This window comes from Puntigrus tetrazona, chromosome 9 (assembly GCF_018831695.1).
Source record: "Puntigrus tetrazona isolate hp1 chromosome 9, ASM1883169v1, whole genome shotgun sequence".
Classification (NCBI taxonomy): Eukaryota; Metazoa; Chordata; class Actinopteri; order Cypriniformes; family Cyprinidae; genus Puntigrus; species Puntigrus tetrazona.
This window is the reverse complement of record NC_056707.1, coordinates 19,684,273-19,709,141: the sequence shown is the minus strand read 5'-3', so window position 1 is coordinate 19,709,141 and position 24,869 is coordinate 19,684,273. Positions and strand designations below refer to the sequence as shown.

The following is a 24,869-nucleotide window of genomic DNA, read 5'->3' as shown; positions in this document are numbered from 1 at the left end:
AACACATGGGGTAATTCAAAGCATTTGTATACTTTTTTAAACAAATCCATAACAACTAAAATGTTCATTCAGTTTGATTTATAAGCAATGCAAATACATAAACATACGGCAAAGAGAAAAACATCCAATCACCGCAGAGAACAACAATGACGCATTTTAGGCGCCAGTTAAGTCATATCCGATACTCGAGCGAGTCTTCAAAACATGTGAAGTGCACTTGTGTTATGAATTTATTGGATAACTTCTAACGGATTATTGTTTTTTTTAATGGTTTTTTTTTCGAAAAGTAAGTAGGAGGATGTTTGCCAACACCTGTTCATCGTATCATAACGTTAATGTCACGGTTGATTAATAGAATTTGCGCAGTTTATTATCTGCGAAGATGACAGGTTTGTGCCCGTTGGTGTCTTAGTTTTAATACTTTTATTCTTAGGGAGCAGACTATGAAGGCGCTTCCACCTGAAACCGTGCGTCTGCTGTGCAGCTCTCAGGTTATAACATCTGTCCTGAATGTTGTCAAAGAGCTGGTAGAAAATACACTTGATGCTGGTTCCTCAAGCCTTGAAGTCAAACTGGTAAATGCACGTTATATATGTATATATATATATATATATATATATATATATATATATATATATATATATATATATATATATATATATATATATATATATATATATATATATGCAGCAGTTGTTTAATGTTTTGTTTCTAGTGAAATGACAAATCATTGTTGGTGGCACTCTTAATAGCAATGCTAAATCTATGTTTCCTTGTGATCAGGAGAATTATGGATTGGATCGCATTGAAGTCAGAGACAATGGTTCCGGAATCAAAGCCACTGATGTCCCTGTGATGGCTGTGAAACACTACACATCTAAAATCTCCTGCCACGAAGACCTGGAGCGCCTAGAGACTTACGGCTTCAGAGGAGAGGCTCTGGCATCTATATGTGCCATATCAGAGGTTACATCTCGCCAGTTTATGTCTTTTTACACAGTTAGTGATGCACATAAAAAATAGCAGCTGAAATTGTTATTATGAAAATTGTGCAAACACTTATAGCTGATATTAAAATTCTGTATTATTGTGACTGAAAAATAAAATATACTAATATAAAATTCCCTTTAAATGCCAAAAATGAATGTAGGCACGACTGCACTACAATGTGCAGTTAAAAAACCAAAACATTTCTGACATCTTATAAAGATTGTGTTAACTTAAACATAAATTTAAATTACTTAAATTAAATGTTCTAGATGACAAATGTACAGAAAGGCTGAAATTATGTGTATAATTATTAAACACTGAATAACTTCCAGTATCCAATATAGATTGACATAAAAAAATACTAATGTTTTCAGATGACTCCATTGGTACTAAAATACTGTACTGTGCATTTCCAAATCCATGAGAATCCTTTTGATCATCGAATTACAAATGTTGAAGATGTTTCCTCCGTAACTGACCTTTTCTTCACCTACCAGGTGGTCATTACAACCAAAACTGCGGATGATGATTTTAGCATTCAGTATTCAGTCGATCACAATGGACAGATCGTCTCTCAAAAGCCGTCACATCTTGGCGAGGGTAGTGTCTGCTAATGCAGTTTTTTAATACTCTTGATTTATGAGAACAGACTGCTTCTAACATACCTTTTCCCTCAGGCACCACTGTGTGTGCAGCAAATCTGTTCAAGAATCTCCCTGTCAGACGGCAGTATTATTCCAACACTAAAAAATGCAAAGAGGAACTGAAGAGGGTCCAGATTTTACTCACGGCCTATGCTGTTGTTAAACCTGAGTTAAGGATCACATTGAGCCACAACAAGGTACGTTACAACTGTCATATGGGTCGGCCCGTGCAACTACAATGTCTTTGAACAAGAATAGTGGATCAACCCATTTTTTTCGCCCACAGTCTGAGAACACTTGTAAAATCTGGATTAAACTGCAGATCAGATCAATACTTTTAAGATTTCAAACAATTTTAAATGTTATATTTCATAATGGATAAAATGAACCATACACATTTTTGTTTTAAATTTTAAGTTGTTGAAAAGTATTAAGCTTTAAAAAAATCTTTTTAAAAGAAATCTCTTATGCTTTAAAAAATGCAGAATAGCAATGATACAGTGAAATAATATTACAATTTAAAAATGACTGATTCTGTTATATATATATATATATATATATATATATATATATATATATATATATATATATATATATATATATATATATATATACATATACACACAATGTATGTATGTATATATATATATATATATGTCATTTAAAATGTAATTTATTCCTGTGATGCAAAGCATTTCTCCAGTCTTCAGTTTCACATGACCCTTCAGAAAATATGCTAATTTGTTGTTTATTGCAATAATACGTTTTATGTACAGTTATACAGCTTAATCTTTTTTTTGTGGAAAGCAAATAATTTTTTTCTGGATTTTTTGATGAGTATAATGTTAGAAAGAGCATCATTTATTTGAAAAAATGTTTATTGACAATTAATTAAAAAATTTAAATATTATTCTCCACAAACGTTTGAAGGTAACGAACATTTGACCACAAGGTGGCGTCCCACATCAAAAAATACTGTGGTACCACTCTCTAGGGTTTTACCCACATTCAGTGACATTTAACCATCCCACGGCATGATATCAGTTGTGCTAATAGCGTTCGTCTAACATTAATTAGAACTTATGTAACTTGTTTATTGCTGTGGTTTCTCACTACTGCATTGACTTTTTCCTTTCTCGTAGCAGTTTCAATCTCACGTTTTAAATCTTGATAATAAACATTAAAGATAATTTAAAGATTAATCATTAAAGATTAATAATTTTAACATGCATTCCAGTGAATAGATATAACCAGGTGCTTTTTAAATTTTGTAGGAAAACCCCTTAAGTTGCCCATGCAGAAAGATCCTTCATTCGATAATCAGTGCGTGTTTATGATGACAGCCTGGACATTTCCAGCGTTTATACATGTTTGAACTGTCATCGGTTAGAGCATAACCCGGAAAAGTGGACACTTTGCCTGCTTCTCGTCCAAAATTAGCAATGCAACCGCAGGATGAGCCACTAAGCCTTCGAATGTCACACTGCCACATGATCCTAAAGTAACAAGCTAAGTGGTATAAGTTCTCTGAGTGTTTTCGCAAGTCCAGTAACAGCCTGGCCTCATGATAGCGTACGTATCTGGCCTTGCTCGGTGAGACCTCGCGTACCTTTCATTAAATTCATATCGTTCAGGTTGTAGATCATCAGGGGAGGGCCATACACTCATTTCATGCCATCAGCACTTCCAGGCATATCTCGTATCACAAACTTTGCACTTCGCCCTGCATTGGGTTTCATGACTTCTCAAAAAGCTGTTTACTAGTCTGATCTCTTTACAGTCACCAAATTGTATATTTCATAGCGGAGATGTGTGCTGCGGACCGCATGCTTTCAGAAATCAACACCTTGGATATATATACTTGCATGTGGAAGTGCCAACGACAGGCAAACGCACGGGTGTGAAAATATATGCGTAACTGCGCTCCTCACGTTGAAACGGCATTTGTGCAAGTAGCGTGTTTGCTTGATGCTGCCAGATGGTCTAAAATCTTCTCGAAAAGTTGGCAAGGCTTCGTCCATGCAGTTGCTTTTGTAATATCGGAACATTCCCTAAAGTATAATTGTTTATTGTGAAGACTTGATTGGTGGCTAATGGCTGTTTGCGAGCATGCAATCCCACAGGTGGTCTTATTTTAGGATGACCGAAAAATAACTTGACCCGTTTTACCGTGTTGTTACAGGCTGTGGTCTGGCAGAAGTCCAGGGTGTCGGATCACCGAACTGCCCTCATGGCCGTGCTCGGAGCGGCCTCCGTAGCCAACATGCTCCCCGTCCAGCATCACCAGGAGCAACCAGAGGTCAGTGAAGCGCTGAGAAAACACGGGCATATTTATCGTTTCCAGCGTGAGCAGCAGGGTTCCACAGATGCATCAGCTCTGGGGCTGCCGTGACGGTTTGCGATAGGAAACTCTTTTTTTTTTTTCCACAGAATGTTTTCATAAAGGAGTGTGCTTCAAGGTTCAAACTATCAGGGTTCATTTCGATTACATGTGTCTTGAGCTGACTTTAAATGTCTCTGCACTTCTGTCAGGTTGCTAAACCCAAAGACTCGTGTAACAACTTAATTCCGAACGGCTTTCCTCTCCCTGGAGAGCTGTTTCTCTTTTTCCTGGTTGTGCATTCCGCAGCGATGACTTTTTGCATGAATGACTCAGCATTCTTACCCAGGTTATACCTTATATAAAGCCTTTTTATTTTCTGGATAGGATTCAAATTTCTATCTAATATTTGACATATATACGTAACACTGTCGTGGCCCTCCAGGGTGCATGAACACTTTCGGACACATCTCTCATAAAAAAATGTTTGAATGTCATTGCAATAATTTCAAAATGTCAAACCAAGGGTCATCTACAAACAAAATTTGATGTCCGTTCTACTGAAGCTCACACAGGTGTCATAAAAACTCTATAGACTTTTACTAACCTAACAATGTTTTTTTTTTTTTTTTTTTTTTTTTTTTTTTTGCCTGAAAAGTGTATGTGTTCTATTGTTCCTTTAAAAATAAATGCCTGTTTTTTTTTATCTAATGCAACAAAATGTATATGTTTTAAGGGTGACCAAATACTTTCTGTCTTCACTTTAAAAAATATATACTTTTTTATTATTTTCTTATTTAAAATAAATGCCTCTCTTTATCTGGTTAGATATTTGGTTATAGAAATGATTTAATTGTGACTGAAGAGTCAAAAAAAAAAAAAGTAAAATAGAAACAGTGCTAAAATTGTTATTTTAATTATAGCTGTAGAATTACACATACTGGGAGGGTATGTATCTTTGTGAGACCACGTGTGACGTTTACCTTGCAGTGGTCAGGGATGGATCACGCTACAGTGTCAGCAGTGGACCTATGCACCGAATGCGGCAAACTTTGCGACAAATGCAGCAGTGAATTAAAGGAGCCCTCGGGGACTGCAATGTACGTGGTGAAAGGGCCTCAGAGGGACGTAACCTGCCTGTTTTGGCCAGAGGCCACAATCTCACTGCTCTGGCACAGATTTAATACACTGCCACAAATGCAATGAGCAAGAATTAGTTCAAACAAATATGTGTTATATAGTGTTATGCGTTAGTCAAAACAAAACCGTGAGCTTGGTTTAATCTAGTTTACTGACATTTCTCTCACTCACAAAAACACATGTGAAGATTTAGTTACGTGCTGCAGCAGCAGAGCACTGTATCTGTGCTGCATGTGTGTTTTCTGCAGGTGTAATGTGCTCACTGCCTGCGGTGCTCCTTAACACTAATCCTGCTTCACTAATCTTGAGCATTTTTGGGTCGCTCCTATTATGCAGCGTATTTTCAAGTGTATTCCAATCATTGATGTATTGGATTTAAGCATAAATAAAAGGGGTCATCGGATGCACATCATGCACAAGTCGATACGATTCTTTAGGTCTTAATGAAAAGTCTATAACATACTTTGGTTAAAATTTCTCAATGGTAGTGTAAAAATATTTTTTTACCATGTCAAAATCGGCTGTGATTAACAAGCCGTTCTAGTCCATGTTGCTTTAAATGCTAATGAGCTCTGCTGACCCCACCCCCTCTCTTCAGGTGTAATGAGCTGTTCTCATAAGAATGTTTACTTTAGTTGCGAAGCTGGCTAACTAACACGTTATTAGGAAAGGTGTTTTGTAAAGATTGATAAATAAAATTGTGGATGAAGCTGGATCGTTAATGATTTGCGCGAACATAGAAGCATTAAGGTAGATTAGGGATTGGTGCGTTCCCTTAAAAAGCGAAAGTAATGTTAATTCTCTTCGTCTTCAGCGGCTCATATGTCAGGTGTAAATGATGACTGCTATATGCATTATTACATTCAACAACAAAACACCTCAAATGCTTAATTGGAAACTTACCCTACATCGTAGTCAAGATAATGGTGGACTAATGAAAGCTCACTCAGGGCAGGTCTAAGGTAAGACAGGAGCGGATTGTAAGGGATAAAAAAAAGGGATATAAAAAAAAAACACTGGGTAGATTTTTAGGTTTCATTACATGTGTACACTGTACTTCCAATTTATGACACTTTAATACATTTGAAATATATTTAGTTTTACTTTCGTCCTGTTAGTCTTTTGTAACGTCCCCTATATAGAAAGCAAGGAATCCACTGCACCATAGCGGATGTGTTAGAAATGGGTTTGATGAATTGTCATATTTTGTGGCATTAGCTGATTTGTCACGCTCTGAAACATCAAATCCTGTACCATTAAAAGCACTTTTACTATTATTAGAGCAGCAGCAACGGCACCCACATCCATTGCTTTCAAATTACTTGTAAAGGCTGTGATGGCAATAAACGCGTTGAATAGAATGCACCATAAACAAGACAGAATCGCAAAGTAGATTTGAAGCAACGAGTACCCACTGCTTTCAAACGGATGGTAACGTTAAATCTCACTGAAAATGGCAGATTAAGCAGTTTATATTTTGAAATCTATTTCTAGGTTATGTTAGTTATAATAAATTACATTTGCACTTCAGTGGTCCTTTTCCTCACATAACTGAGCGTCCTGTGAATCACCTTTATGAGGCTGTCCGGGTCTGGAGTCGGCAATCTTCATCTCTTTTTATTTTGGTTAGATTCATATTCCTCCACAGTTGTTGTATGTTGCAACGGAGAAGCAGTAATAATAGGCTATTATCCACCAAAATGCTGATTTGCCATGCGACAGCTTGACAGAAAGCCATTAGTAAGTTTGATTTTATTTAAAACAAATAACAGTAAAATATTAAAACAACTACATTATGTGCTTATCGAAAAAATTAGTAACAAATATCTCCACTAATCCCGAGTTCGAATCTTACATTTAGGACTTTTCCTGATCCCGCCCTGCCATGTATCTCTATCTCCTTTCTTTCTATCTTCTCTCTATCACTTTGCTTCTTGTCTGCACTCCACTGTTGTTTCATAATAAAAAGACAAAAATACAATCAAAAATAAATATTTGAAAAACGAATCAGTCATCAAACTATTTGATTATATTAATATTCCATAATAACCAATGGCTGATAAATAAAATAAAACAAATAACGAAAACCTCATTCAATCAGCTCTGTATTTTAAACCACATTCATTTGCTATTGGTTAATAATAAGGTAAGGTATAATTAATAAAATCAAGTATTTATATATATATATATATATAAAAAAAAAAAAAAAACAGCACCAGCTTATTACTTAAAAATGGTTTTATAAGATAGCATGACTAAGCCTGGTCTAAGCCTGGAATAAGCCTTCTTCTGGTCATTTTTTCCTACCTTCAAATGAACCATTTGACCTTTTCTACTTACGTCAGCATAACATTCTTATCTCCCCTTCTTTCAGCTAACGGCTCTCCTATCGCAGAATCTGCCTCTCGTTCTATAATTATCTCCCCGTTACGCAGAACTGTATAGGTCATACAGTACATGCATGACATGGTGATTCTAAATCAGGCATTTGGCCTGATCTCATCGCTGCCCTGCTGGAGAGGATGCTATTGTTGGTGCACACATGGTGTCCTACTTTGATATGCGAGGCTGACGAAGAATGCACAACGCTAGCATTGTCTAAATTTGCTGGCTCATTTACGTGTGATTTATTCATGCTAAGTGTCCTCTTACAGAACAACGCATTTAGTGGAGCGCTGCGGTTTGCATAGAGTCCCTACTTGCGTTTCGCGTTTGTGTAGGAATAATTCTCTGTAGGCACACTTCAGCGTTTGGCTCGAGCGGATCTTGGCAGCTCGCTCCTCTCCTGCTGAACGTATAGCAGAACACATTGCGTATACAGCTACGCTCGAGGATGGTTTTCGCTGAGTCTTGCCAATGTTCTATAAAGCCATGTGCCAGATGAGAATGCATCTTTGCTCACCATTTATTAGCTGTAAGTCATCCTAGCATTCTAGGAATTGGTGGGTTTTACCAGGAGTTAATTTACGGCCTTGAGAGGAGGATCTGTTGGAGTAATCAGTCATTAGCTGCGCACTCATCATCAGGTCGAGCCTCATGCCAAGACCATTGCTTCACCCCATCCCTCGCCACTTTGACATGTGAAGCCATGTGCAGATTACGGTGGTGTGTGGGTTTTTTTGTTTGTTTTTTTTGTCCATAAACTTCAGTGAACAGTGTCTTGCATTTGACATTTTTCTTGTGCCATAATCGTGCATAATCCTGCAGACACTGTTAGAATAGACACAGTTGTAATGTTTTATGTCAAGATTAAATGTGCGTGCTTTCTTTCTTTCTTTTTCTTTCTTGTTTGATTGTGTTATCCAGAAAATATGCTGTCTCAAATTGTGGCGTGGATGCAGCTTAATGCAGAAATTTTTTTAACTTAAACACATTTTCAAGTTTTATTGTTACATGCAATGAATTGCTTTCATTTAAACTTATAATCATGAATAGGCATGAATGCATAACTGTTCAGGTTCAATAACATAGAAATATATGTGTATATTCTAGTGCTGTCAAACAATTAATCATTAATATAGTTTTTATTTGCATGATATATATGTGCATACTGTGTATATTTATTATGTATATGTATGTTATGTAATATATATATATATATATATATATATATATATATATATATATATATATATATATATATATATATATATATATATATATACAATGCACAAACATATATTATGTAAACAAAAGAAGAATGCATTAAATTGATCAATTTGTATTTAAAATAAACACTTTTACCATTGTTTTCTTATTCTTTAATATAACCACCAAATCAGCATCTTAGAATGGTTTGGTTTAGTGGAGTTATGAGCTAATTTAATTATATAAATCACAATATGATCTGTTTCAATTATTCAATATCACAATATTACTGTATTTTTGATCAAAGAAATGTGGCAAGCAAAATACAAAGATTTTGAAATGCTGATCCAAACTTTTAAATAGTACTGTTTTTGAACTCTGCAAATTAATCATAGAAATGAGTGTGTTGTATTTACTATAAATACATTTATTTGTAGTTAACCTTAGTGATATTGTCCAGTAATTATAGGATTACTTTGAGGTAAATATGTGGTAAAACAAGTCAAATTCAGCTGGTCTCAATATGGAAGTACCAAATTAGAAATAAGAACCTGAGTCATGTCTAGGTTTCAGGATATTATAGAGGTTAGCATGCTTTTGCTCTCTGATGAGTAATGAAATTTCTTTTTCATCGAAATATTTACATATGCTTTATGTATAATATATACAGTTGCAATCAAAGTGCTTTCTATCAATTTTCTCTAATTCTGGAATGGTTACAGGTTCTCTTGAGTAAGAGTAGGACATGAAGTGGTTTGCAGTTGACTGTTTTTGTGCTGTGGCCGAGATCCTTCTGCCGTGGAAGAGTCCAGAATAATAACCTCCATTCAGTGCACAAAACAGAAAGGACTGGGCCACCTACGCCACCGTAATTGACAAATGTGGCAAAGTATACAGAACATAAGTGTTGATTGTGAAAGTCACAATACCCCTGATTATCAAGTTTGTCAGAGACTCCAATTAAAATGTCCTCTTGCCAGCCAACTGCTGTGCTTGTTAATTCCAAATGGTGAGCTCAAGCATCACAATCTAGCCCTAGATCACTGATTAATTTGGAGCCGTTTCTCATTCCGCCACTTCGCGGTACTGCATTTAGCCAACAGAAACATTGCAAGTTTTAGCAGCTTGGCCACTCCATAGTTAGGAGATGACAAATGGGTTCTGATAGCACAGTGAAGTCTTAATTGGTTACTGCAAAGCGGGCTAAAGGCCAGCAGTGTGTCATTTTGTTTGTTTTGGAAAAAGTTCATAGAAGCCTCAGTGTACCCTGACAGTTAATGAGTATGGTTTGTGGCACAGAGGAAAATTAAAGAAAAACTAAACTAGATTTAACATGGAAATCTTGCTTCTTAATAAACATTTCGATAAATGTGGATATATGACTCTTTTGGTATGCCTTCATGGCTTAAAGTGACATTCACAGAAGTCTTATGTTTGCACAGATTGGCATCGATGGATTCTTTCCCAAACCGGGCTCAGATTTTAATTCCACCAGCTCCTCTACGCCTGATAAAACATTCATCTTTGTTAATAGTCGACCTGTGCATCACAAAGAAATACTTAAGGTAAAGGCATACCCTTAATGCTAATTTACCTACATTCATTTACTGTTTGTGTATGTTAATATACAAATTTGATATGCCAAACTCTGAACATTCATCCTAGATCAACTACCTTGAATTGTAGTTTGGCTGGATCTGGATATTTTAGGGCAATTTAAATGTGTGAATTCTATATCCAAAGAAAAAAAAAACTTAATCGAAATGTAAAGAATTATGAACATTTCTGGTTAATGTATTATTATTTTTTTTTTTTCAAATCTCAAAAAAAATCTTAAGTATTTTATTTCCAATGGATGTATCTGACATTAAAATATAAATCTCTAGCTTTATTTATATGTTTTTAAAAAGTGCTTATTCAGTAATACAACTAGAAATATGAATTCTTCAAAAACTGCCTCTTGGGTGTTTGTTCATCAAAACTTCTGGCATAATTGTTTATGCTTTTATGCTGCCAATAAAATACTACTCACAGCTCTGTTTAATACATTTCACCATGTTCACAAGTATTTCTTATCATTTAAAATTATAATGTACTCAATTTACTTACATTTAGTCATTTTGCACATTTACCCTACAGCTTTTTAAGCAATACTACACCAGCGCTCAATCTAATAAAGAATCTGCCAATCGCCGTTATCCCTTTGTGTTGATAAACATCACCATACCTCCCTCGACTGTGGATGTTAACCTGACTCCTGATAAAACCGAAGTGATGCTACAGAACAAGGTACAGAAAGTTTTCTGTCCTACATTTATGCTTTAAATAAAACATTGTTCAATTCATGACAATGCTCTATTAATCAAACTTCATGTTTCCAGGAAGAAGTCCTGTTAGCATTGGAGACTATGTTAATCTCCTTGTATGGGTACTCCATTGACAATGATGATCTCAAATCTGGAGGAAATCGCCCTGGTGTTAGTTCTGTGAATGCACCTGAACACACTGATGTAGTACCTACACCTTCCACTGATGTTAGTTTGGAAGATGCAGAATTACTTGAGATTTCTCCTGCAAATGCCGATAAACAAGATGGTGAGCTATCCTTGAGCAACACCGCAAACACCAGCTCCTCTTCGATTTCAGAGGATTGGGTGATCAACAGAAGCTCAAGTGATTTCGACAGTATTAATTCCTCATTACCCGCTGACGATGTTGTAATGAACTCTACAGCTGATCTAAACTGTAACTCCCCAAAGGCGTCTAAGAGTGACAGCGGCCCTGGTCAAGAGAGCGAAGTGTCTGCTGAGAGCTGGAGCACGGGCAAGGCCTTCTCAAATGAAGTCACCAGAGAAAGCCTAGAACCTGTGAAACTACATGTCCCGAAAGCCCATGAAGCCCTCGGAGGAACCCAGCCCACATGCACGAGGTCCAGCCCGTCCAAGAGGCCTTCTAACGTTATTATGGAGAAAATGGCCAAGCTGACAGCCTACGAGCTGATCAGCAACCGCTCCGTGCGTCAGCCCTCGTCTGCCTTTTCACTGTTTGAGCAAGACACCAGATCGCTGGTCCTCCAGGAGAGCCCAAGAGCCAGTCCTCAGGATGTCACAACTGCTGTGAAAGAGAGATGGGAAAGCCTCGGGGAGGAAGACCGCAAGAAGTAAGTTTCCAGATTTCACCCTCGAAGACGCAGTTTCCAGTTGTTGTGATTCACTCTCTCTGTGTAGCAAGAGAAAAATAGATCTGCCACTAGCATGTGTAAAATATGGATTGGAAAATCTGCCTGGCCTGGTCGCGTTGCTACCTGAAGGAAGAATTGATGAAGTGTTTGTGTTTTCCAGAAAACTGCATTTGATTACTTGGTCAATAGGCCTGTTTTCCATTGTAAAAGAGGTATTCTGCTTTTTTTGCTTTTTCCAAAGAATGCCACATTCTTTCAGTTTCTTCAGGTGCCAGAAGATTCCAGTTCATTCTATACCAGATGATATCTGACTAATTTATTGGTTGTTTATGAGCCCAAGGAATACTCAGGTTGGATATATGGATATCTTTTTTTTATCACTGTAGACTGCCAGTCAAATGTTCAGACACACCTACTAATAATTTTTTATTATTACTGCATCTATCCACATTTTGATAGTCATCAAACTATGAAAAATCACAAATGAAAGAATGGGAAATATTTAGTGATGAAAAAGGTTAACCATGTAACCTAAATTCATTCCAGCTCTCAACAGTCTAGACATGAGGTGCATACTGGGATGCTTTTTAAAGTACCACAGAGGTTCCCATGCGTGGTGGATGATTTTGAAGTCACTATAGCCTTATTTAGACTGTCAGCCCAAATCCGATTGAAATCTGATCATATTTAAATAAGGACAAAATCGGTTTTGGACTGACAGTCATAACAAAGCTCCATTCAAATTGCATTTCTGGAAATCCTGCTCAATCTCACAGCACTTCGCACACCTTGCCTCAAAACCTACCAGTCATACAGAATTTCAGATGAAATTCACAAGCGCTATTTTGTTTTATGGAATGTGCTTTTGTTTCTATTGATAGTTTGCATTCAGGCGTAATGTAGTAAAACACAAATTCAGTACAAACCCTACTGATGATGTATTTTTTTTATACAGGCAAGCAAGTGAAGCTAGAATATAAACACAACGTGCAAAGTTTCATGGTTTCCCATAGAAAACCATTTTAAGAAAAACACTGAAGCACTAAACGGATTGCTTTTATATTCTGGCTTCATCTGCATTCCAGTGTAAACTATGCATCATTAATACTGAGATTACTGAAATTGATATTTTAATATTACAGTTTTAAATATATTAAGGCACTTTAGGTATTTTCTATGTTTTGTCCCACTGTTTAATGATTGAAATATATTTTCATGGCTCCTTAATCTGGATTGCTAATTGCCAAAACTTGAATTTTGTTCACATTCCTTCGTTTTATTGTTTTGAGGGCTGATCTAAATATTTGCGGTGTTGAACCAAAAAATTGACACGCTTGTGATGCAGTTCTGGAGATGTTTTTGCCCTCCAGATCATCGAACCGGTCACATGACTGAAACCTAGCAATTATACATTGAATCTCTTTTTAGTTTAGTTTAGTACTGTATATCATAGGTCTAAAAATGGATTATACACGTCAAAGATCAGGAAAAGACTGGAAAAAAAAGTGTATGATTTTTGCCCAGATGTTATATTTGTTAAAAATTAATTTTGTCACGCAAATAGATGACCTCAAAGCAACAAAAATGTTGGTCTTTTCTGATATCTTTTTAATTTCGTAACCTCAGATCAGTACACAAGGAATGCTGTTATCACAGCATCATGAAAAGAGGTTTATCCCCCCACACACACACGCAGAAAAACACTCTAAATCACAGCATGCCAAGTCAGCTTAATTAAATAAATGGAAAGTGTATCTCAGCTTTGCTAGTGGCACTTATAATGCAAGGAAAAACACATCTGAATCCTGTTGCTGTCTAAACATTAAACATGAATAGGCTTTATGAAGTGCTTTACTTGTTTTTTCGTAGATGTATGGTAGCACGCAATTCTGAGAATCATACATATCCACGTAACATGGGTACATCACATATGGGCATGCTGTGCTAAAGGGTCAGAGATTGTTGACATGGATGTTTGGGGGAGGGAGTACCATGCTTGTTATATTTTGGTTGCAGTGGTCTGATGCAGCAATAAAATGCCTGGCACTGATCCAGGGACTCTATATGAACTTGGTTTACATCCAAAGTGCCCACACCAAGGGAACATTGCTTTCTTATTGCACAGTTTATGTGCATTCGATCCTCGTTATGAATTCCAGGCTGAAAATGCAAACCGTGCTCCCTAAATGGCTATCATCATGTATGCGGGTGTTCGCTGAGGTCCATCTCAGCAGTCATTTCTGTGTTGTTGCCACACTCGTCCTTTCATTCTGGTTTTAGATAACCTTGGTGCAGGCTTAAGTATGGCCACATTTTGTCTTTCTGTGGTGAGATTTGAGGTCATTACATTTGGACACCATGAAATCAGAACGAGAGTTTTGTATCTTTTAGTGGATATGCGTACTAAAAAATACCCTTTTAGCTCATACACACTAAAAATCACTCTCTTCTGAGAAAACAGGCCAATGTTTCCTGTAGAGTTCAGCTCCAGCAATGATAAAACCCAATTACTTGTAACTTCCTAGGAATACTGAAGTCCTTGATTAGCTTGTTATGAATTGTAAAGTCATGAAATTATTGACGATTGCCCTTTCCGTTGGGAATCAGGAACCATAAGTGTAATCCCTTTTTGGAAATAATTATTATTTTTAATAGTAGTAGTTATTGAATGATGCTCTGCCAGTGTGTATGGTAAACCTATTTCATGTTTGCATAAAAAGCTTTTTTAATGATGTGATTAGATTATATGTTGCTTGGAAAATAAAGGTGCTGTATGTAGGATTTTGACAATACCATAGTATGCGTGCAGATATTTTAGAAACATGCCAAGTTAACGTACTTGTTTATCTGAAAAACAATACTTTAGTCTGTTATTCTCCTTTGAAAATGTATGTTCCGGCCCTGAATGCCGGCCCCTGTTTTGGCGTGTGAAACCCGCCCACCGCCAGTTTACCCAATCGTGTTTTGGAACCATGTGTTGCCAGTTGGTGGAAAACTGAGATTATTTAATTTAAGTCATGAAAATCTGCTAACCGAAAGGGGTTTGAGCAGGAATATGACAACCTGCATGTGCGTCACGTCTGAGTAGGAGGGTCCGGGTAAAAAAAAAAAAAAAAAAAAAAAGTCTGCAATATTTTGAATTTGGACAAAATACCTAGTTCAACCACTCCGTGTCAATCCTATATACAGTACCTTTAACTTTTTCTGCAACCCACAGCTACTTTTATATGAGCATCAATTGAGAGGTTTGGTCTATTGGCCAAACGATGTGGGTTTTTGAAAGGAATCCAAACTAAAAGAGCTCTCCAGGGCTTAATTAATTTGATTAAAGTTACAGTAGAAAAACAGTAAAATTGTGTTTTACAGTTCAATTCAGTTCAAAAGAACTGTTTTAGTCCTTATTTTCATTTTATATATGTAGTTCTCTTCAGCATCATTACTCCAGTCTTCAGTGTCACATTTGCTGCAATATTATAAATATCTGTACTGTCACATTTGAATACTAGCGTATATGCATAGACAAGTCAGAAAAATTGTTAGATATATTGAAAAATAATGCGGCAAACTATTAATTTTAGTAGCTGTTCCCCCATATTTTGTATATGTGAATATCAAGTGTCTGTTTATACATTTTCGATGTGTTCAAGCTGCAAACTTCAGTCCAAAAGCCCTCAGGTCAAGAACTCATTTCAGTGTACATGGCAGGGGATACCCTCAAGCTTCAACCTTCTGCTCCATTATGAAATCATTTATCTCCCCCATTGGCCTCCTACTGCTTTTCTCTTGCATTCAGCACATTTCATGCCTTCATCTTGATTGGTCTGGGTTTTTTTATTCTTCTTTTTTTATCAGCATTTGCATCTTTTTCTTGCACCCGAGCTTTATGCTCTGAAACCATACAGTGCATTTGAAATAGTGCCCGGTCTATTGTACAGTAGCAAGCTCCGTGCAATGGCACAGCTGTTAATTGGCAAGCCCATCGAGAAACTTCCAGTGGAGGGTCAGGGCTGCATGTTTTTACAGGCCCTCTACTCCCTCCCTCGCTGCTCTCCGGCCCCCATCTGGTCACAGGTAGCAGATGTTTTTTATCTTGAATGTTTCTGCACATTTTCTGCGCTCTGATTTACAGCAGTCCACTTAGAATCACTAGAGCAAATTAAATCAAGGTTTCTTGTGTGAATTGAGGATATTTAATTAGTCACAACTTCTGACCTCTTTGCTAACTCACTCTTACCCAGCCTGCAAATTAATGGACCAAAAGCAGTGTTTCAATCCATCTGTCTTCTTTTGTTAATGTGTTTTTGTTTGTTTGTTTATCTTTATTACTATTTTCCACATATAACATTGACGCAACATATATATTAAATTACTGGAAGAAAGTTTTTTTTATTTTTATGATTTTATGATTTTTATGATTTTTGTTTATTATTATTAGAATTTTTTTAAATTGTACATTTTAAACAAATCAAAACTTTTGTCAACAACTTCTGGGAAACTTTGTAGACAATAATGTGTTTCTTTTTTAGCTTTTTTAAATATTAGTAATTAAAGATCATTATAGATGGGCAGAAATATTTTCTGATTAAAATGACATAATCGTGTGCCAGTTGTTTTTATTAGTTTGTATTATTGTTTGAAATAAATGGTTTTTTTTTTCTTAATTTTACACAATTTTTTCACCATTTTCATGTTAATTTTAGTTACAGTTCCAGCTAATTTGTTTTGTAATTTTTGTACTTTTATAAATTTTTGTTTAAAATATACCGATTGTGTTTTTTTATTATTTTAATTTCAGTTTTAGCTCTTTTGGTGCATTAATCTGATGCTAAATAAATAATGTATTTTTCTTGACTTTTTTAATTTTATTTTTAGCAACAAAAACATTGTTTTGTTTGTTTCAGGTTTTAATTAATTTTAATCGTTTAAGCACTTGACTACATAAAGCCGTTTTTAAGATCACTATAAACCTAAATTTAATCGACAATTACGTTTATCCAAAGTGTTTTTTTCCCGACCGCATTTGAACAGTTACACAAAGGAAATACAAAATGTTCAACTGGGACTGTAACGAATACATGTTCTCGTATCACATCCCATCTTAGGTATGAAAGCAAGGCAGAAAAGTCTCTGAACGCCTACAACCTTCAAAGGAAGAGGGCAGCGGAGGGAGGTGGCCAGTGCGGAGAGGGCAAGAAGCAGATGAGCGCCGAGTCTTCATTGAACAAAGCTCAAGGCGTGAAGCGCAAGGCCCCCCTCGCCAACCAGCAGGCCCTGGACAAACTCTTCTCCTCTCAGCCCTCGAGTAAGAGGAGCCCTGCCAAGCTCTCCAAACCCCTCCCGTTCAGTATTGCAACCCTCAAGCAGAGTCTTAACCTCCTCTCCTACCAGAACAGCTCAAGTGCGCAGGGCCTCAGGCTTGTAAACCGCTTGGCTTCTCACGGTGCCTGGGTCGTTTTATGCGGCAGAAAGCTCATGCTGTTGAACCCGTTTCGAGTGGAGGAGGCCTTGCTGTTTAAAAGACTTCTGGAGAATAATATACTTCCAACCGTGAGGCTGCAGACCCCTGTACAGCTGACAGATGGGTAGCCTGTCTCATTTTCTCACTTAATGATGACATTCTGGATGTGTACTATCTGGAATGTAATTGTAAAAACCATAAAATGTAAAAAATGGATCAGCAGTTACAATGTAGGATTAATAGCTGTATTAATCCTCTCTATTCTAAATTGCAATACTTCATTAACTTTCTAATCATTATTTGCATATTAACATACACTTCCTTTCCTAGAGTGCTTGGTGGGCCTGAGTACATGGATGTTCTCCTGAACATGGAGAAAGGCAGCGCCTGCTTCAATGGAGACATCTATTTCACTGATCCTAGGCTCGTGGCAAATGGTTTTGAGATTAAGATGATTCCAGGTAATGATCAAAGACCTTGAAATTCTTTTGAAATATTTCCATTTGCTCTTCTTTTTTTTTTTTTTTTACTTTTTAATTTTCTCATCCCTCAATTTACCCCTTTACCCTTTCCCTCAATAAATATTTAATTTGCTGCTTATTAATAGTTAGTAAGGTAGTTGTTTAGTTTAGGTATTGGGCAGGATTAGGGATGTAAAATGAGGTCATATAGAATAAGGCATTATTATTAACGCTAATAAAGAAAAACAGTGTTGCCAAATTTAATTGAACTAATTTCGCAATGCTCATGGTTCAGCCATCATACCTGTTTTATAAATAAAACTCTAAAAGAGTCACAATCATGTGGAAAAAAAATTGTTTTTCGGCATCACACAACGCAATTGTTTTATTTGATTTGGACTCACGGTTGGTTTGGGTGCTTTGGAGCCTGTCACCAAATTGTCTTTATTTTACTTTTCCATTACATATGCACTTCTAGACTTATGCAATTTGCATAAGGTCTCTTTTTAAATGGAGTGAACTACTACTTTATAGGCAATTGGAAAATATCATTCAACTTCCAATATATGATGATAATGCTTAATTTGTAGTTTTTAATAACTTTTAATATCCGTGCGATTACCTTAGAGACGTTAATTCCCGCTGCGCCGAGTGATGAAGTCATTGTTTATACTAATTGCTTAAGTGGAAAGTGCTGTGTCAGCACTTCTTTTTCCTTACACAGCTCAGTGTGGGCACACGTATAATATGAAATTGTTTTAAAAAAGAGGGGGCTTGAATCTAAGGGATTGGTCCACTTCCTGTATGACTCAGCCTTGTTTTTTTTGAGATGGCCGTTAAGTGCGTCTGCTTGAATTCGCAGCCCACCGTCTCTCCTCATGCTCATCATGTGCTGTGGAGTGGGAGAGATTCTGAAATACTTCTACACATGGTTTGTTTAGTTTTTTTTTTCTTTGCCAGGTTTCTCTTGAGAAAATGTGCCTTTATTAATTCAAGGGTCATGCTGTTTAAAGGTCTCTAGGATTGTCCAATTTGATTTAACAAAGGTTGGACCCACTGGACATCATTAAAGCCACAGTTCACAAATTGTTTTGAAATGTCAAATATAGCGGCTTGAATAACAGGATTACAGGCAATTATTTCTGACAGAATTGCTTATGTCTGATTAGTGAAGAATGAAAGTAATGTGTTTGCTTTAAATGTTTTCTTGATGCCTTCTGATATTATAAAACATCTCTGTTAGGTTACTGCAGGGGTGTCATTGTGCCAGTGCTACATAATAATTAGCTCACTTTTTGAAAACCGCTTTTAGCAATATTATATATCATTACGCCTGCTGCAGCCGTGGTAAGGCAGCAAAGTTCCATTTTATCTATTTTCTAGAATAGAAATTAGAAAAGAACAGACGTGATTTGAAACAAAAATCACTTTATGAATGTCTTTTGATTGAATTAACATGTCCTTGCTCAGTAAAACGTAATTTCTTAAAAGAAAATCTTACTGGAAACTTTTGAATGCTAATATAACCAACACTTACAAAGTGATAAATAATATAAATAATATTTTTAAAAGACATTTTTGGAATTGTGATGTCATTTAAACAAACAGCACTGTCACTCGATCATTTTATTGCATCTTTGCTGAATAAAAGAGTTAGTTTTAAATTAGCAGTAGCGCATATGCATGTATAATGGAAATAAAAAGTAGTTAATATGCATAGATGCACATGCACTACTGTTACAGTGACATGCACGCTTAAAAAGTGATTTTCAGTACATTTGCTCTAAAAGTTTACCTTCTAAACCTTTCATTTGATAATGTGAAAAATCAAGCAGAAGCATCTTGGGAAAAAGTAAATGGCTGATAACTGATGTGTTAAAGTTATATGTTGTGCAGACACTTTTCCAGGTTTAGAATCAGCTTATTTTACAGTGTTGTCCTCTCTCTAAGGAGGCTGCCATCTTAGTCCTCATTTGACCCTATTTTGCCTGTTGTTATGGAATGCACTTAAGACTTCCCCCTTAGCCCTGTTCCTGTAAAGTGTCGTGTTGGCACTGGTAAGGGTCATCATGGCTGAAGCTGGCTTACTGCCTGAGCTTTTGCCAGCACGGTGGATTTGCACTAAAGTGTGGTGCTGTGGAGAAAAATTGCCCTTTACAAAAGGGAATAGATTCTGAGCCAACTTCCAGGGATTTGGCAAAAACATGCACCAGATTTCAAGCCCTTTCGAAACCCCAAAGTATTCAACTTTGGCACAGAACCTGCCACGCACCGTTTGTCCTACAAATATGAATGATACCTCAAATTGTTCAGCTTGTTGAGGAGAAGTGTCCTGTTATATTTGCAAATGATCAAATTTACACCTGGCAGATAATAAAAATCCTAAAGACTTGTAGTGTTGTTCTGAAATAAAACAAAACTATTAAAATAGTTTTGAAATAAGGCTTAGAAAAATACGATGCAAATAATGAATAAAACTTAAGAATATTATAGTTATATATATTGCATTGGCAACTAACTAAAATAAGTTGAAGTACTAAAGTTACTCAGATTAATCTGAAAAAAGTAAGGCTACAGTAATTAGAAATATTAGAAAATATTATATAAAATATAAAATGACAAAAGCACAAATTACTAAATAACTTAAAAATATATATATATATATATATATATATATATATATATATATATATATATATATATATACATGTGTATATATATACACACATATTAAACAATGACAACAATGTAAACTAATTTATCTATTTATATATTTAAACTAATTAACTAGCAAGTTTAAAAGCTATTTATGGATATTAATATGTAATATAATATAATATACTAGTATACTATAATAGTATATAAATAATACTACAATGACATTGACATGAAGGTATGTTCACTTGACTTGGCCTATAGTAAGAAACCACCTACCAACCCCTCAAAACACCCTAGCAACAACTTAGCCTTGTGAAATAAATAATACAAATTTAGTTCTTGCAACTAGAGAACCAATTTTGGAGCATCATGTGAACATGCATTGTATTGACCATAATAGAATTTTGTAAGCATGGCATATTCAGAATGGCTGCAGAAGAAAATGTTTTGTCTGTGCTACCTTGATGACCTTTCCATACGTTTCACCTCTTCATTGAGATGCACCTAGGGAAAAGCAATCATCTTTAAATCATCTGTTGAAAACCTCCTCCACCTTGGTTTTTCTTTCCAGTCCACAAAGACATGGTAATAGCGTAATTTGGTGCGATGCCCGCCTGACTTGGTTTCCAACCAGTGCGTAAATCACAATATTTATTTATTATTTTTTCCTGGAGAATGTTGTACTTGGAGTTTATTAATCCTTGCTTGTTGCTTATCTTGGCCAGGTTTCTCGTCTTCTGAGAGGCATGTTGAAGTGACGGGCATGGCCGACTGCATGCCTTTCTTCGGGATAGGAGACCTGAGGGAGATTCTGCGGGCTATAAAGGTCCAGGATGCAAAAACCGTGGAGCAATGTAGACCTCTCAAAGTCTCAAACTACCTAGAGGTGAAAGATGCTCCTTGGGGCATACTTTTTGACGATCCATTTTTAATTTGCCATCACAGTATCAAAATACATTTGAAGAGTTTAAAAGAAGAAGAGTTTAACACAAAATGACAATTTGTTGAAAATGTACTCACCCTCGGGCTATGAGTTTGTTTCTTCATCAAATCAAATTTGGAGAAGTTTAGCACTAAATCAATGGCTTACCAGTGGATCCTCTGCAGTGAATGGGTGCCGTCAGAATGGGAGTTCAAACAGCTGTTAAAAGCATCACAAGCAATCCACATGACTCCAGTCAATCAGTTAACATCTTGTGAAGTGAAAAGCTGCCTGATTGTAAGAAACAAATGCATCATCACCAAGACATTTTAAAACATTATTTTTGCTTCTGGCTAAAATGTAAGTCCTCTATCTTGCTTTCCACAGTACAAAAGTTTAATCGAGCTCAGATCAAGAAATTTTTCCAAGCAAAAACAGTTTGAAACAGTTCTAAACCAACATGGATTTTGATGTGAAAGTCCAGCAGGGGACGCAATATTATGTGCTCTAGATTTAGGTCCTACTTTATATACCTAATACTTGTGTACTTACATAGTAACTAGATGTGTACATAGTATGTGCCACAGTGTAAGTAATGTTTGTGTAACTACACATATGTAACAACCCACTCAATGGTATAGTGGTGTTACAATGGTTCTAGTACAAATGTTTAACAGGACTAACAGCACTTTTTGACATTTGGTTACACTTTATATTAAGTAGATGATTCCTTAACTTTACAACTTGCAGTAATTACTCTGATGTTACATAGCAGCGTCCAGTAAGTTAGACTTTATAGATAAATTGTGGTTTGTGTCCAGAATGTTACACTTTATATTAAGTGGACAGATCCTGAGAAGTTACCATGTACACCGGTATTACAGTGGTGCACCAACTCCAACAACTCCAGATCCAACCTCTTTTACCTCTTTTATGTCTCATATCTCCACCCCCTGGATCAAACTGTTCCAATTACTCTTAAACATACGGTTGCTACAAAATGTAGATACATAATTCCAGTTACATGAGGTGTTGTTACCAATATCTTGTTACACATTTGTACTCACACATACCATTTTGAGCGTTGTTACATGTGTTTAGTTACAGAAATGTTACAGCTGTGGCTACATATAAAGTGGGAGCTAGATTTGTATTTTGGAGGGAAGCAAGTTAAACGCTAAAACAAAGACACGCTTTTTTTTCTTCACAAGATGTTAATTAATGAACTGAGATCATGGATTACTGTGATGTTTTTATCAACCCTCTGTACGCTCATTCCGATGGCACCCATTCACTATGAGCAAATTTTAATTTTAATATTAGACACAAGTTAGTATTTTTAGCTGCATTTTAACTCCAACTTTTTCTTTCAGAGTGAAGCTGTGAGACTAGCTAGACAGTTACCGCTGAACCTCACCAGAGCTGATGTTACAAATACGCTTTGCCGAATGAAACAGGAACTCGAAGAGGAGAGTCAGGTCTGCATTCACAGACGACCATTTTTTCACAATCTGGTTACCGTTCCTGAAACTGAGCAGGATGCTCAGCAAATCATATCTAATTCTTGCTAAGGACTGAAACCAAATTGTCACACTAACATTTATTGTACCATATACTAGTATGAAAGTTGTGATTTGGAATAATAAATGTTTGCCTTGTTGAATTACGGTTTTAATTGATGATTTGAGATGTAAATGATTCTGATTGTCTGTGTTTAATCAAGAAGAATATGTATTGCTTAGGTGGTTTCCAACCAGAAAGAACTGCAAGATCTATGCACACGCATCACTATTTCATATTTCATATCACACCATGTTGCAAACAGAATAAATGTAATTAAGATTTATTAAATGGCTGTTTCAGTCCAGATCTGACATCGCTGGGTCATGAGTGATGTTAATTTTTACGAACGATTTTATGAGGGCAAAAAAAATCTGAATATCAATTACGATACAAAATCAATTTTCATTGATGGTTTGCTTTTCTGTCTTAATCTATTCCGGAAAATTACTGATAATGAAGGAAATGGCAATCGCTCAACTTTAAATGTTTGCCTTGTTGACTTTTGATTAGAAAAGAAAACAAGCCAGAACTACTGACCCCACAGCAGATGCTAGTGAACCACAAAATTTAATGCAGTGTGGTTGTAAATTCACTTTCCCCCAAAAATCAGCACCTTAAATGCTGATCATGAAAGTCGGCGCTAGGGGCCCATAAAGCCAGAAGGGTTGGGCTCTGGGTTTTGCCGAAAAAGTGTGCAGTCACAGTCAGGGACCTCCAATTACCAGCTGAAAATAAGGCTCAGATGCTGTGAAGTTTTAACAGTTGCTCCCCTGTAGCCATATGGTTTGTGGTTTTTTAGTGTTTGATCAGTTCCACGAACTGCATTTTAACCTCTGGGGACCCAGTATTTCATGTTCGTCCTCTGTAGAGGACACGAGTCCACAATTTTGAGTCTTTATTTTTTTAAGGAAATGAATACCTTTATTCCGACTGATCAAAATTGTGAACAGTAAAGACAATATTACAAAAAAATAAATATTTATTTCAACATTGCATTGTATCTTGTTTTCCAAAACCATATTAACATGTTTTTAACATTGACAATAATATGTAATGATTCTTGAGCACCACACCAACATTTTCTTAAGGATCATGTGACATTAAGAACTGGAGAAAAAAACAATTTTCAAATAATAAATTTTTTTAAATTGTTACAATATTTTGTAATATTTTGACTGAATTTATGTGTACGATGCAGAACAATATTAAATAATCCTTTAATAAAATGAATGGTAGTTTTCCTAGTTAAAAGGAAAGAAAAACATTTAAAGAAAATGTAGGAACCTTGTTTCATTCTTAAAGAATGATAAAAAGCACAACATAAAACATTAAGTTATTATTTAATAAAAAATGTAAAATAAGAAATGTGACTCAAATCTTTTTTTAATGAATTGGTTGATTGAGTCTGACTGGTCTGGTTGTTGAATCCATCACTGTGGTTGTAGTGGCTAACATCTCACAGAGCCATTATAATCTCACCTGATGCTTGCAGCCCCTTTGGTGTCCACAGTGTCATATTTATTGTATTGGTTTCATGAATTATTTCCATCCAGCATTAATGGTGGCGCCAAGTGGTTGGTTTTAGGAGCGAGGAAATGTTAGACGTAATTAACGGAGCTATTGAGTTCAGCTTCTAATGCAGAGCTAATTTACTCTGATGCATGTCCTCGTGCAGCCATTATTTTGCCAATCAGCTGCTGTAAAGCAATTACCTTGCACTGCTTAACTCCAGGACTCAAGAAACATGTGCTCTGTGTTAAATATCACTGCTGTGAAAACATGTTAGCCTTTTATTGTCATTTAAGCTCTTAAAAGCCTTTTGAAACAGGTCTCTGGTGTCTTAAGGTTAAACCGGACCCAAAACATCTGGGATTTTATTTTGTCATTCAAAACCAGAAATAGAAAGTTTTGGAATTGTGTGTATATATATATATATATATATAT

At 36.0% G+C, this 24,869-nt stretch overlaps 1 protein-coding gene across 4 annotated transcripts; it reads left to right on the top strand.

Moving 5' to 3' along the window:
* The first annotated feature begins 171 nt into the window (after window positions 1-171).
* On the top strand, window positions 172-24,252 carry pms1 (PMS1 homolog 1, mismatch repair system component). Of its 4 annotated transcripts, XM_043249042.1 has the most exons (14): window positions 172-286; window positions 434-575; window positions 784-966; window positions 1,488-1,590; window positions 1,668-1,831; window positions 3,817-3,933; window positions 10,125-10,247; window positions 10,822-10,971; window positions 11,064-11,842; window positions 16,966-17,445; window positions 17,652-17,782; window positions 20,939-21,073; window positions 21,166-21,326; window positions 22,736-24,252. In XM_043249042.1, the coding sequence occupies exons 2-14, from the start codon at window positions 444-446 to the stop codon at window positions 22,931-22,933; spliced, it is 2,856 nt and encodes a 951-aa protein (XP_043104977.1). In that variant the 5' UTR covers window positions 172-286; window positions 434-443; the 3' UTR covers window positions 22,934-24,252. The 4 variants fall into 4 exon arrangements, with proteins under 4 accessions (XP_043104977.1, XP_043104978.1, XP_043104980.1 ...); XM_043249043.1 differs by lacking the exon at window positions 20,939-21,073; XM_043249045.1 differs by lacking the exon at window positions 22,736-24,252 and having other exon boundaries at window positions 21,012-21,073; window positions 21,166-21,305.
* Window positions 24,253-24,869: the final 617 nt, after the last annotated feature.